The 14,735-nt window shown below is 34.3% G+C and overlaps 1 protein-coding gene across 2 annotated transcripts in view; it reads right to left on the reverse strand.

Moving 5' to 3' along the window:
- LOC131157623 (histone-lysine N-methyltransferase ASHR3) overlaps positions 1 to 14,735 on the reverse strand; it is a 79,791-nt gene that overhangs the window by 42,624 nt on the left and 22,432 nt on the right. The window contains exons 2-3 of one of the 2 annotated variants that reach the window (XM_058111920.1): positions 11,010 to 11,156; positions 10,117 to 10,281 (exon numbers count right to left, since the gene is read on the reverse strand). In XM_058111920.1, the coding sequence (XP_057967903.1) occupies positions 10,117 to 10,281; positions 11,010 to 11,156 (312 nt within the window). The remainder of the gene's footprint in view (positions 1 to 10,116; positions 10,282 to 11,009; positions 11,157 to 14,735) is intronic. The other variant, XM_058111921.1, reaches the window with a different exon arrangement.

The following is a 14,735-nucleotide window of genomic DNA, read 5'->3' on the forward strand; positions in this document are numbered from 1 at the left end:
GAAATCAAGGAATAAAACATCTAAATGCTATAATTGCAATAAAGCTAGACATTTAAAACCAGAATGTCCACTATTAAAAAAAGAGTCTAAAAAGAAAAACAAGAAGGTCATGAAAGCCACTACTTGGGATAGTACAAGTAGTTCGGAGAATGAAATAAGTGACCAAGAGGTTGCTTACATGTGCTTTATGTCATGGGATAACGAAGAAAGCTCATCAACTTAATCTTAAAATAATTCTTGTAGTGATGATTCAAGTGATGAGAGTATGCCATCTTATGATGAACTTCAAAATGACCTATTCAAAGTACATAAGATGCTGATAAAAGCAAATAAACAAAACACCTCATTGAAGAATAAGAATGAAAGTTTAATGAAAGAGTTAAAATTCTTAAAGAATGCTGAAAGAGATAAAGACTCAAAACTTAAGCAATTAGAACATAAGTATGAATCAGCAATGAAAGAAATAGAATCCAAAAATCTTGCTGAAAAAGAAAACAACTTGAAAATTGAGAAACTAGAAAGCAAGAATGACCAAATGATAGAAGACCTTCGATCCTTATCCTCTACCGTGTATGAGAAAGATATGAATATTTCTGAATTAGAGGATAACATAAGAAAATTATCTCTAGAGTTAGAGAAATTACAAAAGAAGGTTGATAACAAGAAAGAGATAGAAAATCTTAAGAGTCAAATTGAAGATAAAGATAAGATCATTCATAACTTCACAAAAGGAAAGGAAAACTTTGATATGATGATTGGCTTACAAAGAATGTCTCTAAATAAAGAAGGCATTGGTTTCAATGGAATTGAAAATAAAAAGAAAAAGAATTCTTACATGGGATATTTCTTGAAAGAATCCAAAGACTATACTTGCACATCTTCTAATGCCTACACAAACACCATATGCTATCAATGAAAGAAAAAGGGGCATATAAAGTTTGAATGTCCGTTTAAGAGGAAAGGTGTTAAAACCAAGCAAGTATGGAAAATAAAGGAAACCTTCCTTCAAAAATCCTCCGGACCCAAGAAAATATGGGTACCAAAAATGAAATAATGACTTCACACATATATAAAATAGAAAATGGCATTGTTGGCCAAAATCATAGGATGATTTTTTACAAAACTTAACTTAAGAAAATATAAAGAAAATATCAAATCTGAGCTTATTATATAAGCGCCTTGATGTTACATGCTACATGCTTACTTGCCTACATGTGATGTGTTGATATGCTATTTGCTACATGTGTATTAATTAACTTGACTTGATTTATATTGAAAAGTATGGGTTACTATGTTGAAAATTGAGAATGAGATTATAGAGCTTAAACATAAATTTTTGATATAAGGATAATTCTTGAACATGCATGATTTTAAATGAATCACATGGATAAACATACTGCTCTTTATCTATGAGCTATGAAAGTTACAGTAGTTATATTGGTATCCATGAACTATGCATTATGTGATATTATGCTTTGGTATCTATAAAGTATTTTTTTTGTATCACATGTTAAAAAATTTTCAATAGATATCAAATCTAAAAGCTCACTTGGTATCACAAAGTCAAATTATTTATGAGCATGATTATGTCTATGAGCATGATGTGACACTGATGATCTTAGCATGATATTGGTATTTGATACATGATATGATTCAATATTTTACATAGGATGATAAAAGAATAACAAAACTGAATGTATTGAATTCAAGGCAAGTGTCATGAATCATTAATCAATTGATATCATGAATTAAATTTTAAATTGGTATCATAAAAACCATCAAATTAATATCAGTTGGTATCTTGAATAAATGCTGTGAACTACACACTACCTATGCTACATTGAAAAACAATAACTTGAGTGTGTACATATGTTTGGAATATATGGTTATTGATATGTTTAAAATGATTTGTTTTTAAATTTAAATCATTTCTTTTTTTTTTTTTATTGATGTCAAAAGGGGGAGATGTTGTGAAGCAAAAATTGAGCATAATTGAGCAAGAGCATAATTTCTATTCAAAAGAAGTATTTAAGTATTGATGAGCATGATTGATGAAATTAATATTGATTTTATTAAGATGAAGCTTATTGAAAGGGGGAGCCTTTTTAAGGCTTACTCACATTTTTGCTCCTTGTTTGTCATCATAAAAAAGGGGGAGATTGTTGGCCTTACAAGGCTTAAAATCTTGTTATCTTGTTTTGATGCTAACAAACAAGTGAAATTTAATATATTTGTGTGAGTAATAATATTTCAGGGCTCATATATGAGAAAGCAAGGTCAAAGTGCTCACAATGATCAAATGAACCTATTCCTAATTTCAAGTTACTAACAAAATAAATGCTCCAACTTTCCAAACATAATAAATTCTAACACAATTTACAACACAGACAACTTATTAAGACATGCACATGCAAGCAAGCAAGTTATCTTGCAAGGTTATACATTAAATATAAAACAAAAGTCAAAGGGAGGCCCAATTCCATGTGGGGCCCAATGGAGCCGTGTGCGGCCCACAAGACCGTGTAAGCCCCACATGGGTCTTGAACTCGGACTTGCTTTGGCATCTCTACTGGAGTCTTTCTCACACTGAAAAGTCTTCAATCATTATCAAAATAATCATGAGCTAATGTGGACATCTGGAGGTCATCCATGTGTCACAACATCTGAAAATGACATAGGTAAGGCATGCTGATCCTCATCATCCTTCCATTTGAGGTGGTGGCACATATAATAATTCCTCATGCAAATCAGATGAATCAAAAGCATACCCACACTGCTCAAAAATCCCGTCCAAAAGCAAACCACATCACATTCAAAATAACTAATGCTTTCACTCTAATCAACGAATATAAACTACATCTTTGAAGAACCCACATATAAGCAAATATATAGAGCTAAAACACTATTATCAAACCGCAAGCCTTGTTAAATCTTGAAGGAACATTCAAAAAGAATGTGCAAAGGATGAAATTTTTAGTTATGTATGATGGTTGAAATTTTTTAGGACATGGATTTAATTTGGTACATATTCTTGGTTTTTTATCCTAAAAAATATGATTATTCTACATATATTGTTCCACACACAAGTCAAGGGCACCATAGTAATCTTCTTAACCAGGATGTCGACATTGAACCAAAGACTAACTTGTATACATTCCATTAACTCTTACAAACCAAACAAAATATCCAATGAGGCAGGCATCCTATTCTAAGGAATGGGATTCCCACAAGAACATTTTTTATCCAATGAACCAAACAACACTTTAGATTGAGGCTCCCTCACAACCTCCATATTCCTACCCTCTTAGATCAAAGAAAAATGTGCACCAATATTTCTAGTCTCTCAGCACTATAACATGGATCTTAAAGAGTCCATAAATAGGATTACTAGACAACCAAGTTGGGACCAAGGACTCGACATTTCAACCAAAATTTCGAATTTCTAGGGGTCCCGTAACGAAATTGAGATACGAATTTGAGTTCGCATAAATTTGACAGAAATTTCAAGATTTTGGTAAATTTCAAACAAAATTTCAAAAAGTTTGAAAATTTCGACTGTTCTTCCTAAATTTTCTGGAAATCATGAGAAAAAAAATTGGAGGGGGGAATTTCAGTGCTATTCTTTGACTTTATTTTGTTTTTCCCACATGATTTTTTGGCACTTTTTGTGCAAGTTGTGCAACCCATGAGTATAAAATGGAAAAAAGAGATCTTGCAGAGATGCTCTGCAGATTCAAGCCAACAATTCCAAAAATTCATCAAAGGCTTAAGACCCAACGAGCTACCACTACCAGTGAAAATATCAACATAATTTTTTTCTATAAATTAGCTTCATGCTTGCAGTAAGTACATACCTCAAGGACCTTGAGAAAAGCCTTCTTCTTCCATCTTCCATCTTCAAACTTCAAAAAAACACCCCTAGATTCCAGCTACCTCCTGCCTCCACCTTCGAACTCCAAAAAGCCGTAGCCTTCGGACCCCTTCCAGTGCTCCACCCCTTCGACTGTCTGCCTCTAGCCTTCGGCTTCTCCCTCCACCTCCATCATCGTCGCAGACTTGCAGCCAGCAACAATAACTCCTATCACTAGAATCTTCCTCTCAGCTGAGACTCTCGCAGAGCTAGGAACAAGAAACGAGTCATACAACCCAGTTGAGAGACTCAAGACTCAAGTCCACCTTGACGAGCAGCAGCAAGCAGCACGAAGGGCTGAAAGCCTAAACGGCAAATTGTTGGTTTAAGTTTTAAATTTCATGTTTTAACTTACATTTTTGTTTATTTACTCAAAATCTCCCTTCTCCCCAATATATTTACAAAATTTCCCTCCGTAGAACTTAGATACATTTTCCACATTAACCTCTCCCATTTACCCCCTTAATCCTACATTGCTAGTAAATATAGTAAATAGTAATAGTAACTAAATAAAATTAGAATAATTTACTAGTTATTATCTTATTATAGTATAAATTAATAAATTATTTCATTTATCTGAATATTTTAATTTCCAAAATCTATTACTTAATAGTAATTTTGTGAAAATTATCATTAATTTTGTAATTTTAATTTAATAATTTAATATTTCTCTTAGTTATTAATTTACCTTTGTTTAGCATCTAAATATTTTTCTTTTAAAATTGCAGAGTAACATTCAAATAATTTTTTTTTACAAATTTAGAGTAATTTAACACCTAATCATTATAGCCTAGTAATTAAATAAATTATAGTAATTTACTACTTATTAGCTTAATATAGTTTAAATTATTTCATTTATTTGACTAATTTAATTTTCATAATTTATTAGTAATTTTATACATTATCATTAAATTTCATAAATTTAATTTCATTTTTTAATGTTTGTCTTATTTATAAATTTTATATTGATAATGAAACACCTTAAATAATTTCTTTTTAAAATTGTTGACTAATTTAATACCTAATTTTTGATTCATTGTAACCATGTAGGAAAATAAAATTATTTGCAAAAATGTCTGAAGGGAGAAAACAAGATACAACATAGGTACCCGATGCCCAACGTAAAGAATGGAATTATTTGCAAATATTGTGGAATACAAAAGAAGAGTGGTGGTGCAACAAGATTAAAAATGTACTTGGCAAATTATGACCCAGAGCATAAAATAAAATTCTGCGACAAAGTACCTCTAGAAGTTGAGCAGAAAATGAGAATTGTTTTAGAAAGAAAAAACACAGATAAGGCAAAGAAAATAGAAAGAATGGAGGAAATAAAAAATGAATTGCGTGGGAACTTGATGCAACCACAACAAATTCATGAAGAGGACGATGCTGACGATATTGCATACTTGCTTGACATTTCTCCCTATGAAAGGTCTACATACCGTCAAGCATTATATGCTTCAAAACAGACGGAATGGGAAAGAGATCAATCTTGTAGGTTTGCAAGTATCCAACAAGGAGGCAGTTCTAGGGCTGATAGTAGTGGAGGGCAACCTCCGATGAGGCGATCTCAAAGTGTAAGAGAACTAGAAACAGAGTCATATATTTCAAAGTCTTCTCAATATTACAAGTCAAATAAAGCAAAACAAAAAAACTTAAAAAATTTATTCAAAAGAGGTAAAATAAAAGAAGAAATGAAAGGTTGATTTCAAAGTTTTTTATATATGATAATGTTTCACCTAAGAAGGCAAATTCACCTCATTTTAAAAACATGGTATGGGGTTGCCAATTAGCTAGAATGGGAGTCGATCCACCGACACCCTATGAAATTAGAACAAATACCTTGATTTAGAGGTAAAAGAAATGGAAGGCCACGTAGAATAAGTGAAAAAAAAGTGGGCCACATATGGCTACACTGTAATGTGTGATGTATGGACAGACCCTACAAAATTATCCATCATAAATTTCATGGTTTACTCGAAAAGAAACACAATTTTTCTAAAATCAATAGATGCTTCTGACAAAATAAAAGACCATGAATACATATATTCCCTACTAAAACATGTCGTGCAAGAGGTACGAAAGCAACATGTTGTCCAGGTGGTGACCGATAATAGCAGCGCCTACAAGAAAGCGGGTCTAAAATTAATGAAAAAATTCAACTTGAATTGGACTCCTTGCGCTGCCCATTGTATTAATCTCATTTTTTAGGAGATCATAAAACGAGAGGCAATAAGCACAGTGATCTTGCAAGGGAGATAGATCACTAATTTTATAAATTACCATGGATGGTTACTTGCTAAAATGAGGGAGCATTTTCAAGGGGATATTGTGCGTCTAGGAGCCACACAATTTGCTACAAACTCCATTGCCCTTGATAGCCTACAAAAAAACAAAAAGTGTAGGTTTAAAATCTCTATTCACATTTAATGAATGGGTTGAGCATGCTCTTAGTCGAACAAAATTGGGTAGAGAAATTGAAAGCACGGTTCTTAACCATCAATTTTGGGATAGAGTGGAAAAAGTTTGTAACATTTATGAGCCTATATATCGAGTATTGCGTATAATCGATAGTGAAGTGTGGCTAAAATTAGGAGTTTTTTTTAAGCAATATGGGTGATGAAAGAGACCATCGAAGTAGGTGCAAGAAGTGCAAGATGGGTTCTCAAAGTAATCAATGACCGATGGGAAAGAACCCTACATCCTTTTCATGCAGCAAGTATAAAATATTTATAAATTTCAACAAATCCATAGATCAAATTACCTATTACATATTTATATTTTACGTTAATTGATTGACAGCTTATTTTTTAAATCCAAAATGTCAATACAAAGAAGGTGTTGGGGAAGATCCTTATTTTCTTAATGTAGTGCATAAAGTTTTTAACACCCTTGAGCCACATTCCTCTCTGGTCTGGATCAAATTGTAAATAAGGTATATTTTTAAAACAAATATTAAATTAAATAAATCTTAATCCGTGTTCAATTATTCAATAACAATTTTTTTTAGATTATTCTATTAAGAGATGCTAAAAGAAGCTTCGGAGAAGTAGCTGCTAAAATAGCTAGGGCAACCATGGCACCTGGTAAGTATTTATATATAAATGTACAATACAAAGTTACAAACTTCAAGTACAATCTACTAAGTACTAACTTATATTTTCAAAATATCTTGCACAGCTGATTGGTGGATGATGTATGGATCAAGTGCTCCAATCCTAAGGAAGCTAGCATTGCGCATTTTGTCACAAACTACATCTTCATCAGCTTGTGAGCAAAATTGGAGCACACATGCCCTCATTCACACAAAGCAAAGAAATAAACTAGCCTACACCAGACTTCAGCAGCTTGTTTTTTGTTATTACAACAAGAAGCTTCGAATAAGAGATATGGAGGCCGAAATGGACAAAGTGGCTAAACAAGATCCCCTAAACCTTCTTGACATATCAGTTGAATTGGGTGATGAGAATGAGTATCCACTTTTCCAGTGGATTAGAACATCCCATCTTGATGAACGAGACGAAAGTCCCCACCATGGTTTTAAATCGCGGTAGCAAGTAGCATAACGTAACAGTAACGGGTGTAACGGGAAGCAGGAGTAGCGGATGTTACATAACGGGAAGCGGGTATAACGGCCGTGAATTTTTTTGAAGCACGCACAACCTTGTGCATATTAGCATACTTGCATGTTTTAAACTTTTAGCCCTTCTTAGAAAGAGTTTTAGTGTATTTTGGATCCTTTAGTTCGAGTAACTAAGTTATTTGGTAAGGGCAACAAGTTTAGTTTGTTTTAAACCACCATTGATAGAAAAATTACGTGTGTGTGTGTGTGTGTGTTTATACTTCTCATTGTTCTTATCTGTGATGAATTCTTATGTGTGCTAAATTAATTAATAAAACAAAGTACATTATACACTCCATTATTCTATTAGACACATAAGACATACAAATAATACAAATATAAAATAGCTAGAAAAGAAAGAAGGTTGAAGTTGAAAAATATAGAACATAAATATTACATTACTAATATTATCAAAATAAAATATTTTCCTAACAAGTTAGTATTTTAAAATTGTTAATTAATGCATCTATTGTGAGTATTTAAAGAAATAGTAAATTTTGTATCATTGTCATCCTCTTTATAATCTTTTCCCCCTCTTGCACTTGGTATATTGAGAATGATATATGAAAGAGAGGGAAAAAGTGAGAAGAAAAAGTAAAAAATAAAATAATTTTTTGGTGTAACAGTCCTATAGTGGTTACGTAAGGGCTGTAGCGGCCTTTACGTAATGGTCGCGATCCGTAATGGCCGCTACGGCCGTGATTTTGCTTCCTACCGATTTCGCGGTGTGTAACGGTATCAGTACTCCAAAAAACCGTTACGTAACGGTCGCGGCCTTTATTTAAAACCATGGTCCCCACCCACAAAGGGTCAAGCATGCACGAGATGACTTTGGCATTAATGTTAATCAAGTGATGGTAGAAGAAGTAATATCTAGTAGTGATGATTCGCTAATGTATCTTTGGTCTAGATATGGAACTTCATTCACTATGCCCTCTGGTGGTGGAGATGATAATGACGACGACAATGCTGGTGGTGACGGATCTAATCCCGGCAGTAGCAGTGGGCAAGGTGGTGATGGTGGGGACTATGGAGGAAATGAGTGATGGCAAGATTATAGACCATAAGTGGAATATACACGTCCTCCCCAACTAAAAGATGAGGGTCCACAAAGAGAAACGCACCCAATTGAAAGGCAGTCCAATCGTAGAAAGGGTAAAGGGAAGATGTATCAAATCGAAGAGGATACCTTTTCCCTTAGTTTGGAATCTACAAGTATAGGAACAGAGCATGACTCTAATAGTTATAGTGGTTATAAGTCTACATAGAACAACTCCTCACAATCTACATACGGCCAACAGTTTTCGTATGCATATGAGCAGGCACGACAATATGGAAATTGGCAACCACATGGCTATGGGTATGTACAAACAAGCCAAGAATATGGGTATGACCAATATGCAAATGCAAAACAATCCTATGGACATACACAACAAGTAGAACCAGCAAGAAGACATCCTAGTACATGAAGATCTTATGGCCAAGTAGAAACTACCATGAACTTGATGACTATGGAGGAGTATGAACAACACATGTACACCTATGCTCAATATTTTGGAAATTATATGACATGGAGTGATTATTGTAAACAATATATGTCATCTCGAAATCCCAATGATAGGTATAGGAGAGATGACTTTGAGCCACCAAGAAAGTCCATGTGGTATTAGATCATTAAATGTACGATATTTATTGAAAATATAGTCATTTAAATGATAATTTATTGCCTTAAATCATTAAAGGAATAGCTTCAAAACTTTATAATCATTTGAATGTTCTTCACTTCATAGTTTGTTTCGCAATTTGCAGTTTAATATCCTACACACTAAAAACTTGTCATATATGCCTTTTTTTAAATATATTTTGATATCATATTAAGCATAATAATCTATTTTAATATTTCCTCAAGTTTTATTGTAAATTTCCATCATTTACTATAAATTTCCGTAATTTCTTTAAATCAAAATTTCCATCAAAATTTTTGTAAATTGATACCCATTGAAATTTCCATCGAAATCGAAATTTAAGTCCTTGGTTGGGACAAAAGATATTGGACCACCTAAATAAAAATAACTACACTTCCACACATCTAGCATCTTATCAACATGCAATACAAAAATATCCCAAAAAGAAGTGGCGCAAGGATTACATCCCAAAGGAAGACCAAATGACATCAAAGGTCACTCTTGAATAGCTAAAGAAGTAAACAATAAATGACATGTGCACTTAAATTCAAACAAATCAAACCAGACTTAGCAAATTAACCATATGACCAGAATAACCTTAATCTCTAGAAAAGTTAAAGCATTCTTAAAACCCCAATACCCACCTTTCAAAAAAATAAAAGAATAGCATCATTAGCAAACTGAATATGGGAACCACCAACCTCTTCCCTACCCTCACTAATCCCCTCTCTCAAAGTCTCACACTAAGTAACATACTACTCAAGACATCAACCAAACAAGGGGAACAAAGGATCACCTTGACACAAACCCCTCAAAGCTGAAAACTAAACTCTAGGTATAAGAAAAAAAATAATATGAAAAAATAAAAACCATGTTGCTCAAGGAAAGAAGAAATTGACCTTATTATCCAGCCGCCAATCACCTGGATGCCTCCAGCAAACGGCTCGTCCTGGCTGGTTTCTCAAATGGATCACTTTATCTGGCCATGGTGCACACTTATCATGTGACGCTTTTGTGCACCGTACACACCGCCAATGTAACCTCTGTTTGCATATGAAGCAAGCCTGTTTAAGAAAATATTTGACATAAATAAGCACCAGTGCAAGTAACAACATGTGATGGTACCCAAATTATTCGTAGAACACAAAATTGATAAACCATAGTTATCAAAAAAAACTACAGTTCCCAAACCAACGGGTGTTAAAGAAAGGAAAGAGACCAAATTTGAAAAAAAAAATGCAGAAAAGGACCATTAGAATCTAATTAACTGCAGGGTGAGGGAAAAGGAGACAAACAGGAAAAAAAAAGGTACAATTCCAGAGAGGTAAAATTACATACAGAAAATAAGGAACAAGAAAACCATTCAGAATTACAGCAAGGGGACTACTCAAAGTACCTGCAATGTCAGCATTTGATCAAATCCTCCAACAGAAATTTAAGCAACACAAACTAGTCAGTGAAAGTATTTCTGTAAGCAAAATAGAATCCAGAATAAATTCTAACAGGAATATATATATATATAAGTTCAAATTTCCCAGGCATCAATCTGTGATAAACTGATTCACAGTAAAATAGCAATATTTGTCGCCTATGAGGAGACTCCACTAAAATTTCAAATTCAGTAATGGATGTTCCCCATTCCGATAGTCAATGAAAAATCAAGAAAGCCTGTTTCCTATATAGGAGTACACAACATAACAAATCATATATGCCAGTTATATAGAAGCATATTAAAACAACACAGAGATGTAAGCATTTTTAAAACAGGAAATAGAAACAGAACGAGTTTTACATGTTGAGGACACTTGAATTTTCTCGAAATGGAGAAAGCAAGCCTTCTTTTCGCACACATTAAGTGATATACACCTTGACAACCACGAACAGAGCATAAAACTTCCTCCCCAGGGTAGATAAAATTATGGCAAACAAGACATTCAACCTGAAATGAAATAAAAACAATTTAGATGATGCAGCATTGTCAGTTCATTTTAACAAAAAAAGAACATCAAAATAGGAAATATTAGGTCACTAATTATCATAAAAGCTTAAGATATTGGGAATTGGGCTCAAAATGAACATAAAACAACCAACTCTCACCTTTAGTGCAACCCCATCTCACACATGAAGTGGTGAACAAATTGAACTTCTATGGACACAAACAATGTTGTTAGCATCATATGAGATGCATAAGTATCATATAATCCATATCCTATCGAGGCCACATTGATACAAATCATACGGCGCATTGATTACGTCTTTGTATACAATACATGGGCGGCACTATATCACCTGATATCAAGGTCATAAGCGGGCATGGCTACCAATCAGCTTGTCAGCCAAAAAAAATCATTTTTTTTTCATTTTTTCTTGGATACAACAAATCTAAAGGTTATTTAAGACCTTTTAGGTTTATCATATTGCATTTAACCCTCCTTTCTTCTATTCTTCATCACTTAAAACTTCTGGAACTCCTTACCATAGAAGAAATATTTTTCTACCTCACTCTACAAGGATTTTAGTTTTGTTTTTTCCCCACATGTTCCTTAAAGTGAATTGAAGTTGTTGTGCATGGTTTTGTGGGGAATTTTTTGGCTCCTTTGACATTGGGGATTTTGTCGCAGGTTATGTAAGCTTGTGGCATAGCGGTGCATGAAACTCTTCAATTCTCAGCTTTTTATTGAAGAAGGGGGTTGACCTCACATGGGGATCATCACATACATGTCAAAGATGGTGGGGCTCCAAGAGTGCTAAAGTCAAAGTGCAAATATTGTGGGAAAATTAGCAATAATATACGTTCAAAGGAATGAGCCAATTTATAACTCAATTTCAATTTGCTATAGGTATTTTTTTTATTAGTAAAGAAATTATATATGAAGAGGGCATTAAGGGAATGCCAATCGGATGTACAAGAAATCAACCACCCTGATCAAAAATTACACTGAACTCATTCGCTACAAGTCCACTATGCTAACTAGTAACCGCAGTAAACAACTGCTCTTTGCTAAATTGAAGCGTCAGGATTGAATTTTTAAAAACTCTTTTGTTTCTATAGGTATGGTTTTCACATAACCAAAATGCAGGTTGTATATGGCATAATGGTTCAATTATCATAACGGTAGTGTTTGAGAAGATACAAATCCGACAATTGGCAGTTTTCCTAGTTAAGGTAGGGAACTCCTTCGATTTGAGATTGGACAAAGTAGGGAATGTTGGAGCGCTGTTTGTTCTTGAGAAGAATCATAAGTGCAATCAATGGGTACGACTCTCTTCAGGAGCAATTTCATGGTTTTCTTAGGGGTTCCCATCTCTTACAAGGAGGTTGCGCAAGGGATTTCAAATATTTCGGGTGAGTTACGTTGATTTTTGGATGGGGATTCATGCTAGTGTAGTGACATGCATGGAAGTAGGACAAGGATAGAGGGGACGAATATGGAATGGAAGACGAGAAGAATAAGGTAGAGTCAAAGGTAGGCAGGGTTTCTTGCATGGAAGATAGGATGACAAAGCTAAAGTGTGTTGGGCTTGGCTTATTGTCAATAAACATTTATTTGGGCTGGCTGTTCGAATAGTAAGTCTATTAAACTCTTTGATGGGTTTATTGGTTAAGAAGGCCCAAAAGCAATCTTTTGATTTAAAAATGGGTTTGGGTAGTGAGAAAGCTTCTATAGAAGTGCAGACAGGCCACTTATTTGGGCAAGCCCAAAAAATTCTTTACAGCCCCTAACCACGAAGGGGCCTTTCTGCCCATGACTTGTGCGAATAAGGGAGTTTAGTGTCCTTTAGAGCAAAAGCAAGTCAAACAGTGCCCATGTTCAAATGAAGCTCAAGGTGATCCGACACTAAGCTCCTTATCGAATAACACCCTTGGAGGTCATGACGAGGGATGCTCCTATAAAAGTAAAAGGCAGGGAACAAAAGTAGGAATGCCTAATACATATGATGCTTCTCCTCGACTAGAAGAAAATGATATTAGAGAGTGTTACAAGAATGCAAGAGAGGAGGTTGTTTCTAAGAAATTTAATTCTTGTCATTTTGAAAACTAGGTTTCATTTTTGGTTCGATGGAAAATCAAGCAAGGAAGTTTATTCAGATAACTCGAGTAGCGAGGTGTACATTCACTATAAGCAAATGCAAATGGGTTTTGAAGGGCGACTCAATGAAGATAAGCCAAAATTATCTAGTGAGAAAACACATAAAACTATAAAGAGGGATTCGAAATGTGTTTCGAGTATAGTGGAAAAGCTAATCGATGAGAGAGCCAAATTGAGCAAGGAAAGCAAGAGATGCATAGGGAGTAGTAATTTCGAATGCAAAAAAGGTCTAATTTTGGACCGTATTCGAAAATAGTGTGGATATTCTTTCGATTCTTCTATTGATCGTCTCAGGGATTTACCTTATTTGCAGCCTCCTCCTTTAGAAGGATTAGATAGTATTAATACGTCTGAAGACCCCAAAGATGAAAAAAAGGTTAGGGATGGAATTCTTCCTACTCCAGTTCAAAACCAAATTCTCTGGACGGACATTGAAACTCAAAGTTTGTTGGATGATTTGGGCCTCATGTTGTCAGATCAAGGAGATAATGAAATCAAGCTTGATGGTGGCAAGTCCAAGGTGAAGAAGTGTCAAAGGGAATTAACTAATTTGGCATATTCAATGAACTATGATGAGAACGGATTAAATAGGAAATTTCTTGGCTGATCATAGCATTTTTTTTTTTTTTTGCTTTTATTTTTCATTTTTTCTTTTTGAGTTTTTTCTTCTTTTTTTTTATTTTCTTTTTTGAGAATTTAGTGTCCTCACTATGATTGTACATTCTCTTCCTTAGAACATCTTCTATTATCAAAAAAAAATTCAATGCAATGTTTTTGGTTTACACAATGATGCAAGTGCATGTGCCTTGGGGATGATTGTCAAGGCTCAAGAAAAAGTTTTTCAACTTTTAAGAACATGAAGATTCAACATGGAGCATCACAATTCCTTCAATCATGTGATGATGTCAGAGCTCTGGCAAGGGACAAACATTGACGACCTAATACTTATGCGACATCCCCCTACAAATTCATAGAGGAGTTGAGCATCACTACCAACAAAAAACAATTTTTATGTGAGGAGAAAGGCAGATTTTTCATCATCACAAAGAAAAATATGATTCCATTTAATCACGCTTTTGGTTGAAGAGAGATGATGGTTATTGGCAGAGTTACAATCTTCCCTTTTTCACAAAAATGGTAATCCCTCGTGAAGACTGCCACCAATCACTTTATCATGGTTCATTTAGAGTCAATGCCTATGTTGCTTTCTCTCTCTTGAGAAGATTCCAAATAAGGGTGCAATCCAATTGATTCTTTCCATCCCATTGCATCTCTCTTGAGATGATCCCAAATAAGGGTGCAATCCAATAGATTTGAATGGCAAAGAGGCAATGGGATGAAAAGAAATTTCAAGAAATGACATAAGCGTGCAAAGAGTTGCAGCCCTACCACAGACCCACAAACAGGCACAAACAAGGTGAGATGCC

This window comes from Malania oleifera, chromosome 6, assembly GCF_029873635.1.
Source record: "Malania oleifera isolate guangnan ecotype guangnan chromosome 6, ASM2987363v1, whole genome shotgun sequence".
Taxonomy (NCBI): domain Eukaryota; kingdom Viridiplantae; phylum Streptophyta; class Magnoliopsida; order Santalales; family Ximeniaceae; genus Malania; species Malania oleifera.